The sequence below is a fragment of the Camponotus vicinus genome, unplaced genomic scaffold, assembly GCF_025532165.1.
Source record: "Camponotus vicinus isolate PSW18456_S1 unplaced genomic scaffold, iyCamVici1.0 SCAF_11, whole genome shotgun sequence".
Taxonomy (NCBI): Eukaryota; Metazoa; Arthropoda; class Insecta; order Hymenoptera; family Formicidae; genus Camponotus; species Camponotus vicinus.
The window spans coordinates 6,388,581-6,406,448 of NW_028141947.1; the positions used below are offsets into that span (position 1 = coordinate 6,388,581).

At 30.0% G+C, this 17,868-nt stretch overlaps 2 protein-coding genes across 2 annotated transcripts; both read left to right on the forward strand.

Annotated features, from left to right (window-relative positions):
* Positions 1 to 6,530: 6,530 nt before the first annotated feature.
* LOC145962250 (uncharacterized) lies at positions 6,531 to 7,944 on the forward strand. The gene is made up of 5 exons (XM_083083211.1): positions 6,531 to 6,732; positions 6,821 to 7,000; positions 7,102 to 7,239; positions 7,821 to 7,906; positions 7,939 to 7,944. Exons 1-5 carry the CDS (start codon positions 6,531 to 6,533, stop codon positions 7,942 to 7,944), a joined length of 612 nt encoding a protein of 203 aa, XP_082939337.1.
* On the forward strand, positions 7,924 to 9,868 carry LOC145961908 (uncharacterized). The gene is made up of 4 exons (XM_083082499.1): positions 7,924 to 8,006; positions 8,667 to 8,902; positions 9,185 to 9,344; positions 9,727 to 9,868. Exons 1-4 carry the CDS (start codon positions 7,946 to 7,948, stop codon positions 9,864 to 9,866), a joined length of 597 nt encoding a protein of 198 aa, XP_082938625.1. The 5' UTR covers positions 7,924 to 7,945; the 3' UTR covers positions 9,867 to 9,868.
* Positions 9,869 to 17,868: the final 8,000 nt, after the last annotated feature.

The window sequence follows — 17,868 nt, forward strand, 5'->3', positions numbered from 1 at the left end:
AATTTTAAAAGAAGACCAATCAGAAGCCGGCGGTTCCTCTTTTTCAATTGCCTTCCGAATTCTCGAATCTGTCTTATAATGTGAAGGATATTTGCAAAAATCCTTACTTTGCAGCCACATTTTCGGTATTACTTGGATACCATCAGAGAATTCCGCGACGATAAATACTTTATTCGGCATTTTTCTAGAAATCTTAAATTATTTGTTATTAGTACAGTATTATATAAACACGCACACACATATACAAAATATCTATTCAAATATTTGCACAAAAAACCTATTTCTTGTATATAGATTATGTATATATATATTTAAAATTTTATAAAGCATAATAATAATTTATATATTAAAAATTATAAGTGTGCGGTGCTTATTAGCGGTATTATTGCAAAAATTCTTTCATTATCCTTTTTTGTATATGGTAATTTTATAAATTTATGATTAATTTTATGCAAAGGCCAAACTTGAAGAGCAGATAATTTACTGACTTTAAATATACCCAAACGGACAGAACTACATGGATAATGATAAAGTTCCTCAACAACTTGAAATTTACGACCTATTACAACGTAATTGCCTTCACTCGAGGTAGCAATATTTTCTAAACAGACGATATCATTTTCTATAAAACAACAATTATCAGCAGAAGACTTAATTGAAATAATAAAATGAGGAAATTCAATCTTTGAAAATTGTGGACTAAAACAACCCGATATCAATGGTCCTTTTTCGTGTGGAGCTTTTACATTAATTTTTGAAATATTTATATTGTTAGAATTGTTTTTACAAAAACTCATCTCCGCATAACGATTACTAATTTGCTGTAATGGTTTATCCGATTTTCTTAAAATAGATTTCAATTCTTTCATAAAATTTTCGAACGGAAAAGCACTAAAGGTGTCTAATGGTCCAAATTGTCTTACGCAATCAGTTATATGTAAAAGTCCGTGAATATTATAGGATGCAAATTCAGATCCGTAAATTTTAATAAAGCACTTAACAAAATGTTTCATTAATTTATCTGCATATTCAATATATTCGACTGTACTTTTCTGACATAAAATGCGAACAGCAATGTGCAAAGTGAGGAAATTGGAAAAAATATCAGAATTCAATTCTTTTTGTAATATAACAGGACCGGTATATAACAGAAATTGTCTCAATTCGGTTGCTTTCCACTGTGCAATATCTTCTATTTCTCGTGGCCTTCTTGCAAATTCTTTAGGAATAAAATGTCTAATGTTAAGAAGAGATTTGGAAACATTTTTTATTTTACGCGAGGTTAAACATCTAGTTTTTAGAGGCCCACTTATCCATAATTTTATTAACTTTTTAACAACGCCAATACATATTAGATGCATATAATCTAATGGTATATGAGATACAATGCCAAAATTTGAAATATTTAATAGAATAGAATGACCAAGATGATGTTCTTCTTGAATTTGATTAGAAAAGCTATCGTCTGTTCTCATTTGATAATCAAAACTAGGAAAACAAACTCTGTTAGCGATAAAATCGCCTTCAATTGTACATTTCGAGCAACTAAAATAACCCGTATGTCCCTTAGTAAGGGTAATAAAAGATTTTGCAGGGGCATCACATATGATAGAGTGTATTAATACTGAAAATATTGTCCCGTTATAAGTTACGCCTTTATTAATTAGATTATTGATATCATTTACAAATTGTTGTAGAAATTCATTCGCATCCGCTGGTTTAGTTTTACCGAAATAACAACCGATAAGAATTACTTTCTCGTGAGGCATAATTCGACCTAAAATGGGTCATAATTGATTTGAATTTGATCGCGATATGGGTAGACCGTCGATACCAATTTGAATCTGAATAAGAGATGAAACCGGTGTATTCTTGTTTCTAGATAAGAATTGGAGAATGCCATATTCAATACCAAAATGACAATATTGTCCAGGAAACATTTCAGTAATAACGGAAGATTGTGGTGTGCGTAATAATGTCTTGGCACATTTTGGGAAATTGGAAAAAATTGGATGTATTGTTCTCAAACCGGATAATAAATTCGACAAAGCTACATGAGAAATACGATGCGTAATAGCCCATTGTACTAAAAATGTCTTAAAATCATCATTTTCTTTCTCTAAATTATTATCCTCATCTCTTATATTGTCCTTAATTGTTATAACATTATTCTCTCGATCTAAAGACACGTTATTGTTTAAAAAAAAATCATATGCGGAAATGTTCGTTAAGTCGGAAAATGGTATTGTTTCTTGTTTCTCAATTTCGGAAATAACGCGATTAAAATTGACAATCTCGTCATGATCATCATTATCCGAGACAGAATTATTTATAATTATGCTCGAATTGGTTGTAGAGTTTTCATTAAATAGGGCAAATAATTCGTCGCTCTCTTCTCGAATTAATTTACGGCGATATCTTGTCGAAATATCTTGTTGAAATAATTTACGCTTTGGCATAGTCGATTGTTAGTTAATTATTTCTATGTAAAATCTATATAAAAATGTATACACAATATTTACTATATTTAAAATAAAAACTGTGAAATAAAGATTAAAAGATACTGATACTTGCGTTTTTTCGATACTTATTCTCTCGTTGCTGATCACGCAGGAACGTGTGCCTCAGTAGACAGGAATAGATTTTTCGATTGCTAGAAAAAAATTGCAATAAAATATATATAAAATAATTAATAAAAGTAAAACGCATATACGGCACATGTGCTAACATGTCTAGAAAAATTCGTACATGTCGCATATATCTCGAAACTTTTGACTCTAATATTCTTTATAAAAAATTAAATATATTGGAAATTATTCATATATATATATTACTTTCTTCTCGATGTCCTAAGGACGTTTGTATATTCGTCACATAAAGATGAGCGTTGCGTAGGATTAATTTACGGCGGCACCTCTTTGAAATACGCGACAGAAATTTAAACATGCTTCGGCATGGTTTATTCGATGTATTTCAATATTTCTATATTTCACGTAAATATGTACTACACTCGAATAAAGTCTACATTGAATAAAAATTAAAGATTCTACTTACTTTTCCTTTCTCGAAAATCTTCGTTGTCCAGTAACTCGTATAATAACGTTTGCCGCTGAATTAAAAGCTCTCGTTAACATCCAACACGCTCGACTGACGGGAATAGACTGGTCGTGAGAGTCGTTGTCCTTTATCTCGAAAAGACAAGTAATACGCGATACGACAAAAGTAAAGCCCCTCCTCCCGCAGCAAAGGTTAGGCAGTTTAGGTAGCCCCGTGCTAAAATTGGTTCATCAATTAAATGAAATATATTATAATTTAATTATAATTTAATTAAATTATTATACAAGTAGTGCTTAATGCAGCATATTTTATTTGATTGAAATAATTTTAAAAATTTGCTAATTTTAGCCGGTACAAAACGGGGCTATGCGCAAATAATGTACGTACGTACCTAAACTGCCTAACCTTTGCTGCGGGAGGAGGGGCTTTACTTTTGTCGTATCGCGTATTACTTGTCTTTTCGAGATAAAGGACAACGACTCTCACGACCAGTCTATTCCCGTCAGTCGAGCGTGTTGGATGTTAACGAGAGCTTTTAATTCAGCGGCAAACGTTATTATACGAGTTACTGGACAACGAAGATTTTCGAGAAAGGAAAAGTAAGTAGAATCTTTAATTTTTATTCAATGTAGACTTTATTCGAGTGTAGTACATATTTACGTGAAATATAGAAATATTGAAATACATCGAATAAACCATGCCGAAGCATGTTTAAATTTCTGTCGCGTATTTCAAAGAGGTGCCGCCGTAAATTAATCCTACGCAACGCTCATCTTTATGTGACGAATATACAAACGTCCTTAGGACATCGAGAAGAAAGTAATATATATATATGAATAATTTCCAATATATTTAATTTTTTATAAAGAATATTAGAGTCAAAAGTTTCGAGATATATGCGACATGTACGAATTTTTCTAGACATGTTAGCACATGTGCCGTATATGCGTTTTACTTTTATTAATTATTTTATATATATTTTATTGCAATTTTTTTCTAGCAATCGAAAAATCTATTCCTGTCTACTGAGGCACACGTTCCTGCGTGATCAGCAACGAGAGAATAAGTATCGAAAAAACGCAAGTATCAGTATCTTTTAATCTTTATTTCACAGTTTTTATTTTAAATATAGTAAATATTGTGTATACATTTTTATATAGATTTTACATAGAAATAATTAACTAACAATCGACTATGCCAAAGCGTAAATTATTTCAACAAGATATTTCGACAAGATATCGCCGTAAATTAATTCGAGAAGAGAGCGACGAATTATTTGCCCTATTTAATGAAAACTCTACAACCAATTCGAGCATAATTATAAATAATTCTGTCTCGGATAATGATGATCATGACGAGATTGTCAATTTTAATCGCGTTATTTCCGAAATTGAGAAACAAGAAACAATACCATTTTCCGACTTAACGAACATTTCCGCATATGATTTTTTTTTAAACAATAACGTGTCTTTAGATCGAGAGAATAATGTTATAACAATTAAGGACAATATAAGAGATGAGGATAATAATTTAGAGAAAGAAAATGATGATTTTAAGACATTTTTAGTACAATGGGCTATTACGCATCGTATTTCTCATGTAGCTTTGTCGAATTTATTATCCGGTTTGAGAACAATACATCCAATTTTTTCCAATTTCCCAAAATGTGCCAAGACATTATTACGCACACCACAATCTTCCGTTATTACTGAAATGTTTCCTGGACAATATTGTCATTTTGGTATTGAATATGGCATTCTCCAATTCTTATCTAGAAACAAGAATACACCGGTTTCATCTCTTATTCAGATTCAAATTGGTATCGACGGTCTACCCATATCGCGATCAAATTCAAATCAATTATGACCCATTTTAGGTCGAATTATGCCTCACGAGAAAGTAATTCTTATCGGTTGTTATTTCGGTAAAACTAAACCAGCGGATGCGAATGAATTTCTACAACAATTTGTAAATGATATCAATAATCTAATTAATAAAGGCGTAACTTATAACGGGACAATATTTTCAGTATTAATACACTCTATCATATGTGATGCCCCTGCAAAATCTTTTATTACCCTTACTAAGGGACATACGGGTTATTTTAGTTGCTCGAAATGTACAATTGAAGGCGATTTTATCGCTAACAGAGTTTGTTTTCCTAGTTTTGATTATCAAATGAGAACAGACGATAGCTTTTCTAATCAAATTCAAGAAGAACATCATCTTGGTCATTCTATTCTATTAAATATTTCAAATTTTGGCATTGTATCTCATATACCATTAGATTATATGCATCTAATATGTATTGGCGTTGTTAAAAAGTTAATAAAATTATGGATAAGTGGGCCTCTAAAAACTAGATGTTTAACCTCGCGTAAAATAAAAAATGTTTCCAAATCTCTTCTTAACATTAGACATTTTATTCCTAAAGAATTTGCAAGAAGGCCACGAGAAATAGAAGATATTGCACAGTGGAAAGCAACCGAATTGAGACAATTTCTGTTATATACCGGTCCTGTTATATTACAAAAAGAATTGAATTCTGATATTTTTTCCAATTTCCTCACTTTGCACATTGCTGTTCGCATTTTATGTCAGAAAAGTACAGTCGAATATATTGAATATGCAGATAAATTAATGAAACATTTTGTTAAGTGCTTTATTAAAATTTACGGATCTGAATTTGCATCCTATAATATTCACGGACTTTTACATATAACTGATTGCGTAAGACAATTTGGACCATTAGACACCTTTAGTGCTTTTCCGTTCGAAAATTTTATGAAAGAATTGAAATCTATTTTAAGAAAATCGGATAAACCATTACAGCAAATTAGTAATCGTTATGCGGAGATGAGTTTTTGTAAAAACAATTCTAACAATATAAATATTTCAAAAATTAATGTAAAAGCTCCACACGAAAAAGGACCATTGATATCGGGTTGTTTTAGTCCACAATTTTCAAAGATTGAATTTCCTCATTTTATTATTTCAATTAAGTCTTCTGCTGATAATTGTTGTTTTATAGAAAATGATATCGTCTGTTTAGAAAATATTGCTACCTCGAGTGAAGGCAATTACGTTGTAATAGGTCGTAAATTTCAAGTTGTTGAGGAACTTTATCATTATCCATGTAGTTCTGTCCGTTTGGGTATATTTAAAGTCAGTAAATTATCTGCTCTTCAAGTTTGGCCTTTGCATAAAATTAATCATAAATTTATAAAATTACCATATACAAAAAAGGATAATGAAAGAATTTTTGCAATAATACCGCTAATAAGCACCGCACACTTATAATTTTTAATATATAAATTATTATTATGCTTTATAAAATTTTAAATATATATATACATAATCTATATACAAGAAATAGGTTTTTTGTGCAAATATTTGAATAGATATTTTGTATATGTGTGTGCGTGTTTATATAATACTGTACTAATAACAAATAATTTAAGATTTCTAGAAAAATGCCGAATAAAGTATTTATCGTCGCGGAATTCTCTGATGGTATCCAAGTAATACCGAAAATGTGGCTGCAAAGTAAGGATTTTTGCAAATATCCTTCACATTATAAGACAGATTCGAGAATTCGGAAGGCAATTGAAAAAGAGGAACCGCCGGCTTCTGATTGGTCTTCTTTTAAAATTGAACGGATTTTTGGCGAGTATCGTAAGTATAAATAAAATCGCTTTTAATTTTCTTTATCTTATCTTTTCGTATTAGTAATATTTGCTAATAATATTTAAAATATTTTCAGCATCCTTACAAAAGGCCGATGAAAAAGCAAGAAGGGCAATCTATACATCAGACTTGGATACTGACAAGGAAGCGAGGTCTTACAGAAAAATGAGAGCGAAAAGAGTTGTATACTCGTCCGAAAGCGAAGACGAATCATGCGCAGACACAACTTTATCATCTCCTCCATCTTCTCCAAAACGTAAGTACATAAAATCTAATATTATATTTAATATTATATCTATTTATGAGAGAAATTTATATTTTACATTTTTTACGTTCATGTTTTATTTTGTATTAAAGGTCAGCGATTGCATGATACAGATGAAATCCCTTCATATTCATCCCTTACATATTCTGGGAAATCTATGAAAAGAAACAGCGAGTCAAACAAAACGAAGCAAAAAGTCTCAAATTCGAACTCTCAATCATTTTCGCAAGGTATATTCGTTAAATCTCTTTGTAATAATTGCATAATTATATATATGTATTGTATGTCTTTATATATATATTTCATATTTATAATTATTTATTGTAAATGTAAATTTAAAAAGTTATACATAATTTTTAGATATCAATATTAATATTGACATCAAAATTAAAAAATAAAAATATATAAATATACCATTATATATAATAAATATAACATTTTAACAATATATTAAAATATTAATAAGTAAAATATTAACAATTATTTCGTAAAACATATATGTAAATTGATTCATTGTTTATCTTTTATTATAAATTTTGTACAAACATACACTCACAATTATTAATATGTATGCGTGTGCACACATGCACAATATTTTGTATATATTAATTAGTAATTTTGTTTTTGTACCATAACTTTTATGACCAATACATATATACATGGAATATATTTTCTAAAATCTTTGTCATGTCTTTGAACATAATTTGTGAAAAATTTTTCATTTTTCTATTCTAATAATTTTTACTTCATGTACTAATAATGATATAGTATTAAATGAATACTAAATAATATATTTTTATTTTATACGTAGATGTGGATAATCGTAATGAAAAAGCGCATAGCAGTGCTGCATATGCAAGAGAAGAGGAAAATGAAAAGAATATACCAAATCAGCATGTGGATGATATAGAAGAAAATGATCGAAGCAGCTGTAAAATGAAACAAGGAGAGAAAATAGATGATCATTTAAATCATCAATCTTCACAGGACGCAATTGGTAAGTAAATATTTATCAGATATAATACATTTTGTGTAATAATAATTTTTATTAAAAAAATTAAATAATTCTATTTTAAGCATGATAAAATAAAAATTTTACGACTGTAACTTACTATTTCTGAAATATTTATTTATACGTAAAAATATTCTCCATATTTTAAAATAATAGAGACATTAAATGTTTCAGTTACTCATCTAATTTTTAACATTTACAAATATATTCGAACTTATTATCATTATTTATATTTTTATATAATATATACAATACTTTTAAATAATATTATATAACTTACAATAACAAATATGCGAAAAGATAATATAGCATGTATTAATAAAAAATTAATTTAAAATGTTTAAAAATTTTTTTATATATTATTTTGGATAAAGAGCAAAATATTTTATACCGAAATAAAAATATTTCTAACAATAAGAATTTAGAGGATCCTAATAATATATTAAATATAAACTTGAAATTAAAATATAAAAAATTAAAACTATTTTTATTTGATTTTTCTCTTTTTCTTTTTCTTTTTTTTTACAAAGCAACGTATAATGATGTTTGGAATTTTATGTTTAAATTATGATAAAGTTATGTATATACAACATATATATGTATTTTATTTGTTTATTAAATATAATGCTATTCATATTTTTACAGTGGACTATTTGAAGAGATTAACGAGAGAAATAGCTTTCATTAAATATGATATGAGGCAATCACTTTCCTTGTTGGACATTTTGGTCAAAAAGACAAATACGGAAACAGAAGCGAACAAGAATACGGAGGTTTCTTTTGAAGATGTTGAGACCAGATTTCCGTTAGAAACTACAGAACAATTAATGGAGGTGGAGGAGATTTTGAAACATCGTGATTCTCAACATAATGTTGCGCTAGTAAGTTAACACATATAATTTTACATTTTATTATAGTATTAAATATTATAAAGATTTTAACAAAAGAATTTTACTTAAAATATTAAACGTATAAGTATAAAAAATTTTTCTCTTTTTTTTCCTAAAAGATTAAAAATTGGGAATTTGAAAGAAGATAATTCGAGAATTATATTACACACACACACACACACACACACTTCTCTCTCTCTCTCTCTCTCTCTCTCTTCTTCTCTCTCTTACATTCTATATAATAAAATTATATGTTACTTTACTAATTTACAGCGCGCATACATCAAATCCATCGGAGGTACCAACGTCATTGATGCCGTAAAGAGAACTTTATATAAATTATTTTCCAATAAATTGGCGGAAAAGTTCAATTGGGAAGGTCGATGCGGAAAGGAACCACTACGCAAATTAGAATTAATAAAAGTGATTTTTAGTAAGTACTACATAGTAGTATTTATACATTAAAATTTTTGTAAACAATTAAGAAACGTTTACAAGTATACATATATTGACATATAAATAAAGAAAATATATAGTCATTTTATAATATATACATTATTTAATATATACACTTTTAATATATATTTTGATGTGATTATTAACTGTATCAAATTTACAAAACTTCTGATTAATTTAATTTCAATTCTCGAGATATATAACAAGTTATCGTTTTTTTCACATTATTATTGTACAAATTTAACTAAATAATATTTCCAATTTTTACATTAATTAAAAAGTAATTATACAATGAAATACCACGACGCACTGTATATATATTTAAAAAAAAAGTTAAAATGTAAAAAATGTTTGTGCAGGCTGCGTACTTCAGAATGTCCCAGATACTGACCATGGCAAAATTCAGCGAAGGATTATGGAATGGTTCCGACATTCAAAAGCGAGACATCAAAATGAGGAGAAACGGAAAGCACAAGGTGAAGACGGTTCCGTGGATTAATTGAGAAAGGAAAAAGTAAGGAAAAATATAAGAGGAAAAAAGGTATTTTAACAATATCAAAAGGTATGAGAGGTATATTTTATTATTATTATTATTATTATTATTATATTATATTTAAGGTATATTATATTTATGGTATATTTATTATTATTAATATTATTATTATTATTATTATTATGTGTAAGGTTTTACTGGTCACGTTCAACTATCTATAATAATACTTTTGACATATTATTTTTGAATTATATACTTACATATACATATTTAACTTACTGCTTTTTACATGTTTTATTTAGTTTTTTTTCAGCTTTTCTTGTATTGCCAATGATGAGATGCGCTATATAAAGTTTTCAATAACTTATATCGCCAGTCTGAGGCAATCTGTAAAAAAAATTTAACTTTCAAGGTATTGGAAATAACGTCAAATAACATTAAAATATATAACTTCACACTTTTTACGGGAAGACTATATATATATATATATATATATATATATATATATATATACATATCATGTTTATATATTTTATATAAATGTATATGTCTACTTACCTTTAACATTCGCTTTTCATCACTTAAATGAAGCTTGCATGACCATTTTCACAAGATTAATTCCTTTTTAGACATTATATTTGTCATCAATTTTCTATTATTAAAAATAATGGCACATGATGCGATTTTTCGTACTAGATGCAATGCGCTCTAATAAATTATTAAATTCGCTGCATACTGCAATTTTAGTACATTTACTGGATCACTTACGATCTAAAACGGAAAATCTCATTGTGTGCATTTAGCGCAAACATTGATATAGAATGTGTGCTGTAGAATAATTAAAAGAGTCAGACACAATGAACGAAATAAGGAACAGTTTCATGTGTAGAATATATAAAAAACATATGATATGAAACGCTCGCTCTTTATTCGTTATGTTGAATACAATTTTCTGTTTGTTCTTTCGTTTATCGTGTCTTAACCATTTTCATGATACGATATACTAAAAGATTTTAATTATATGTTTCAGATATCAATGTAAACAAGTCTATATATAAATTAATAGATCCGATATTCATAAGTTTGTTCTCAATTTAAGATCTTAAACAGTTTTAAAAAACTAATACGCGGCCATTTAAAAATCGTATATATATATATATATATATATATATATATGTACTTATAAAACGATTTAAAGTGAGATCAAACTCTGAATATCGATCATATATAATAATTTTCTAAATTATGTATGTAATAATAAATTCTTATTTGTAGAAAAAGATTGCCGCAGCTGATAATTCAACAAGCATCTATATTAGTATAAATTTCTGAAATTGAAATTTATCATTGGCACAAGTGCGTATGCTATTTTCATCAGTTGCTGCAAACTTTAAAGGAATATTGGTCTTTTAAGCATCAAATAATATTTGTAATTTTATCTTCAATAAACATAATTTTTTTTTACAATTTTTGATATTATTTTTATTTAGAATTATATATTTCATCCATCCATCTTCCATGAATCCTTTATTATTGATCCATGCAACGTCGCTTAGTCGTCCACCAAAGCTCCGTGAACTTTTTTTTAATAATCCACGCAACGTCCGTTAGTCATCCATCGAGTCTCTTTGAACTCTCTATTAATAATCCACGCAACGTCCGTTAGTCGTCCACAGAAGCTCCGTGAACCCTCTATTAATGATCCACGGAACGTCGATTAATCGTCCACGGAGGGTCTGTGAATTCTCTATTAATGGTCCACGAAATGTCGATGAATCGTCCACCGAGGCTCCGTAAATTCTCTATTAATGATCCACGAAACGTCAATTAATCGTCCACCGAGGCTCTGTGAACCTTCTATTAATGATCCATGGAACATCGATTAATCATCCATCGAGACCTCACGAATCCTCTATTAATGTTCCACACAACGTCTAATGGATATCTTTAAAAACGTCTAATGGAGGTCCAATGGATGTACACAATGCGGAACTATGGATGTCTTGTGGTCGTCCATTGGATGTCTAATAGACGTCTAGTGGAAGTTTTAAATATCCATGATAGACGTCTAATGGACGTCCATTAGAGGTTTCTGTTCTATGTGGGTTATAAAAATCAATTCAAGATATTATTATAAAATTTTAAAAATCATTACAAAGAAAAGTAGCTTAATATTTTATAAATGCATATAAGTACATAAAATAAGGAAATCGAATAACGAAAGAAATATATTAAATCCATATGATAAAATTTTGAAGACAAATATATTAAATTATTTAAATTATTAATAATTATAAATAATGAAGCTTCTGATTTAATAAAACCAATAATGCAAAATAAAGCTCATGCATAACTCTTTACTGCGTGCAGAATTATAAATCTATATAGCTACTAAATAAATTTTGTTATAGCGAAACTTTACACATATTTAACACACATGAAATATAAAGTTTAAATAATAATAATACAAGGTAATAAATATACATATTAATAATAATAATGAAAATATGGTCTTATAAAATTCATTATGCATAATTTTATTATTGAGACGAATAATAAGTCTCCTTATAAGAGCACAAGGCTAAGTCCAGCGTACCGCGTTATCTCCCCTATTACTTTGTTATCTCCCCTAATGTTTTCGACGTCCGCGCCGAGTCTTAATGCGAAGGGGACTCGCGAATATATAATGTATGAATATTATAAAGAGCGCCTTCTTATTGCAAGAGTAATAAGTTATTACGGAATTATAAATTATAAAAGAATATATATATATTATGTGTTAAATTAATCCATTATTAATCATTAACAAGATCCAACAGTAATGCAACTTTTTTTAGCAAACTTTCAAGCCTTCAAAAGAGAAATAACAATATGTATAATACATATTTAATTAATAAATAATCACAAAATAAATTCAATAATGAAGTTAAAATTTTTAACAACTACATTTATTAACTATTACAAACAATATATATAAATATATATATATATATATATTCTATACAATTAACAAGTAAGGAATATATGAATAAATTATAACGAATGAAATTATTAAATCGATTTATAAAGCGTTATAAATTCACTCACCAAAAGATAAGCGACCCTCCGAGCTTCATCCGGTGCAGCTGCACATGAGCTCACTCAGCGATAAGATAAGGCCTGCCGCGACTGCCTGGCGCGACTGCCTGGCACGGCGAACACCTGCGTCCGGTGATAAAACAGCTCGCCACATCCTTTGTTCCAAGAGCTGAATAATAAAAAGAATAATTAATACACTTTTATATTATAATGTAACACAATTATTATTAACAACTATCTAGACCATGCACCCATATGCACATACATATATACATATAATTATTATATAGCAAATTGTAATTATAATGGTTTATAACACCAGAATTTGTTTATAACATTGTTAACTAAAACTATATAATTAATATAAAGAAAGTTAAAAATCAATTCTAAACGGAACATGCTAGAACGATCATTCACACTTCTATTGAAAGAGGTTGAAATTCTACATTAAAAAATATATGCATGCAAATTATTAAAATTCTGGTGACTAAAAACCTATTGTAAAAGCCTTACCTTTTGTAAAATAAATTAACGAGCTCGATGCACGGACAATACTGACAGCTCCGTCGTCCCCACTATCCCCACGCAAGAGCGCGGCCACCACGTCATAGCGCGCTCGAAGAAGAAGGACAGCTATAACGGCAAGCGGCGGTCGAGCCGCCTACGCCCGGGAGCGCCGCATTCTCCTACCACTGCGGATAGCCGGCACGGAGTAGGGACCAGAGGGTACCTCAGGGAGCGCAGCTCAGTCTTCCGCGCATTTGACCAGGAGCTCTCTGAAGAACAAGAACAGTAGCAGTCACGAACCATTTAAAATCGAAATAAAGACTTAGTCTCGAAACATTATTTGAGTTAAAACTTAGTCGCGAGAGCTGTAAGATAGTAGTATACTTGAACAATAAAAGTGTTTTATTTGAACATCATCGAGGTCTTCTGCCATTTATTTACTACCGGCTCCTTCGACTCTCCTGCCAAGGCATCACTGAGGTCGACAGTCCACAGCGGAGGTTCGACGAGCACTTCCAACTGCAGTACTTTTGGGTAAGTACTCGTATTAATTATTCAATATTTTCCTTTTCATCTCTCGTGATCTGCAATCATCAACCGAATATTATTAATTATTTTTGCATGACATATTGAAGAATTTTATTACACATAATAGTCAACAACTTACCTTCATACAATTCCAACGTCTTCTCCTTCCGATAACACGAGTACGTTGATTGCCTTTGAACGTTAAACGCTCAGTCTGTCTTTGGTTTTATCCACAAGAGTGAATCGTCGCCTTCGACTTGTCAATCGATGTGCATTGGGTAGTCTACTCTACCCCTCTGCCGTTTCCGCGAAGAATTTTCTCCAGGGAAATTTCTTTACGGACTCTGTGCCGCTGTGACGTGACGTCTTGCACATCGAAACTTGTCGTAGAGCACGGGACGCGCTCTTTAAGGACCGACTGACACATAGTATGATAACTCTGGTTTAGTATAATATATTAGAAGAATTATTTTATAATAATAAAACTAAACCAGCAGGTACGGTATCCATCTTATATTCAAATATCCCTACACACCCTTCTTTACCACGTCACTGCATGAGAGGTAACTAACTAATAATTTTCTCTTATAATAAATGAGGAGTCGCGATTTCAGAATCTGTCCTGTCTCTTTCTCTAAACCGGTTACGAAACTTTAGATTTACGCGGTACATTCTTTTTTGACAGGTGACCCCTCGAAATTTCCATCGTAAGTATTAGATGACGCGAAATAATTTCAAATTATCCTTTCAATAAAACAAATTTTAAAACTTAAATTATTTCAATAATAGATGGTTAGCGCCCGACGACCAGACCCAATAACTCGCCGCGAATTTCCCTTGCAAAACCCAGGTGTAACCCGGCGGGAAATATTTAGACAGAGATTGCTGCGAGACCGTCCCTCCGTCGCTCGTCAATTATTTATAGATAGGGACGAGATTCCTACCGGAATAGCAAGGGCCGCAACCGACCGCGAAGACACACTCTTCGACCTCTCTTTCGCACCCTTGCCCCCGGAGCTAAATCCAGAGACCAACAACGGCAATCTCCCTGCGATACCAGCTGGCGCAGAGTCCGAGGAAGAGGAAATTGAATCTGCGGGTTCGGACACATCAAGCGACGCGTCCACGATAATCATTGATTTGGACGACCGAACGGACGGGATTCCCTTGGGACTGCTCCGCACTTGGGAGCGAAACGGGGAAATAAGGAGGAGCCCAGTGATGTTGGATCGACGGGTCCAAACTTCACCGCCGCCTAGCCTCCCACGAACCCCAGACTCTTTTCCGGGGTACTCACCGCCAAATTATTCTCCTGTCTTGCCTGGAGAAGTAGATTTAGATTCCCCAAATATCACTACAAGTGAAGAGGACTTCATAGATTACGAAATTAACCAACTTCTTGATTATTTAGATAGCGAAGAGTTCCTCGATTCTATTGTCGAACCATAAAATCCTAAATAACCTTTAAATATACATATATACAAATATATTAGATATACATATATACCTTTAATGTAAGGAAACGAGGAAGGATGAAATAAATAAAGAAAAAAAAAAACAGAAATTTATAACATAATAAATCTGCATATTTATTTGTCAATCTTAAAATACCTCCGAAAAGAAGCGTCCTACAGATCCAGAATCTCTCGGCGTCCCAGGGCATAGCCGGCTTAGCAGGTTGCCCTGAAAAAGAAATAGAGAGATATAACATTGTTCGTCCCTGCACGGTGAGCCCTGCAGAATCGTTGAATAAACGATCGAATAGGACGTAACACTCAACAACCTCCACCAGTCAAACCTCCAAGGACAATGAAACCTTGCCATGAAGAAATCACCAAAAACGTAAATATACCTATATCATATACAAACCTAAGAGACCGCTTAAACACCCTAGATGAAAATATTTAATCTCTCTAGACCAAAATCCTCCGAAAACAATCGGATTTTGTTCTTATTAGGGGGGAGGTGTTACGTCCCGCAACGAAAAAATTTAAAATCTTACTTATAAAAATATAATCCCTACCAATTCTCTCATCCTATATAACCTTTGCGAGATATCATATATAATCACTATATATTTGCGTCATAATATTATATATAATCAATATATATACGTCAATTTAATAATATTCAGTTCTCATATAGTCAAAATACTAGTAATCACCAGTACTAACCGAAAGCTGGACTTATACACATCTATCAATCAAGAAAAAGTAATAGGCTCTTTTAAACAGTCATTTATAATAATCGTAAAAGAATTTCAATATATATATAATTATTATTTATACAATTTTAATAAGGCTGCAAAAGCCACACAACTACATTAAAATCGCTTATGAAACTTCATAAATCAATAGCAAAAATACTGAATCTATATATATATATATATATATATATATATATTCATATCGCCATAATTTCATATTAACACAATACATTGATCGATGTGGTATATAGCCAGAAAAATGTTACAACGAGTTAGCAGTACTGGTCGTATATGATATTTATCTTAATAATTAACTTTACTAGGAAAAGAAATTTATTCGAAATTTTATTATCAAGGAAAACTCTCAGCAAATCTCTCTAAATAATGTAACCGTCAAAAACATTTGCAACAAGACTTCGTATGAATCGGTATACGAACAAATCCGTCGGTAACTGGATTTATAGCCTCTTGTGCGTTCCTTTACATTCTTCTGGTGAATTTGGCATGAGAAAATTTCCATAGCCATAAATCCCGAAACCTGAAAATAATATAACTAATAAGTACTGAGATAAATAAAGACATAAATCAATAAACAATGAAAAAACACACATATATATATATATATATATATATATAAAAGTTTAATTATTATCAAATAATAAATATATTTACTTTGATTATTTAATTACAAAATTAAAATGTAAAAACAAATGACTCTGAACAACTCACTCGTGATAAAGGCAGTTTGCGATAAATTTAAGTATAAGTTATTATATGAATATCACAAAAATATTACCTAACTAAGTATAGTTAATCAATAACTAATCGGAATAATAAATATATATATATCTCAAAATACTATAATAATGAAATTAAAATTTGTCAGAAATAGACTCATAACCTTATTAAAATTTTCTGAGATCAAGTAATTTACATCGTCAAAGCCACGATGCGCAACCAGGAGATACGTTATATAAGAATATATATATTTTACTATAAAGATCCATCACTATAAAAATCCCCACAGCAACGAAACATGGAAACAGTCATGAACCAGCTAGGTCATCCAATAAGACATCATTCTCCACCTGAAAATTATAAAGTAATAATAGAAACAATTCCTTAACTCTCTTTGAATAACCACATTTTATATAATCATGTTAAAGTTATTCATAAGATATTACAAACAACATAAGAAACAATATTACTATAAAAATCTATGCTATTACATATATTCTATATATGATAACCACCAATTAATTAATAAAATAAATATAAAGCATATAAGAAATAATACTATATTATACTAACAGTAATTGTACATTCAAAATAATTATATATTCTAAAGTAAAGGTAAATATACCTGTCATATAAAAAATTACTATAGTTAACCCTTTCAGTTAAAGGAAAGACAAAATTAAATTCGTGTTAGATATTGGCAAATTTAAATAATTTACAACATCAAGGAAATAATATAACCAAAAAAGGATATCCCTATGCGTGTATACGCGCTTACTACAAAGGAAAAGGCATAAATCAAAATATTTTAACAAACGATACTAAATTCTATTAATAAATGATTTTGTGAGCCCATGCGTATCTTTTTAATAAATAGTATGTTCAGTTGTCATAAAAGAGATGCAGCGATTATAAATTTTGAAACCTGAAAATCATATAATTAATTAATAT

Coding starts and splice junctions, on each gene's coding strand:
- LOC145962250 (XM_083083211.1), top strand. CDS start 6,531: ATGCCGAATAAAGTATTTATCGTCGCGGAATTCTCTGATGGTATCCAA. Junction 6,733..6,820: donor ACGGATTTTTGGCGAGTATC/GTAAGTATAAAT, acceptor AAATATTTTCAG/CATCCTTACAAAAGGCCGAT. Junction 7,001..7,101: donor TCCTCCATCTTCTCCAAAAC/GTAAGTACATAA, acceptor TTTGTATTAAAG/GTCAGCGATTGCATGATACA.
- LOC145961908 (XM_083082499.1), top strand. CDS start 7,946: ATGAAACAAGGAGAGAAAATAGATGATCATTTAAATCATCAATCTTCA. Junction 8,903..9,184: donor CTCAACATAATGTTGCGCTA/GTAAGTTAACAC, acceptor ACTAATTTACAG/CGCGCATACATCAAATCCAT. Junction 9,345..9,726: donor ATTAATAAAAGTGATTTTTA/GTAAGTACTACA, acceptor ATGTTTGTGCAG/GCTGCGTACTTCAGAATGTC.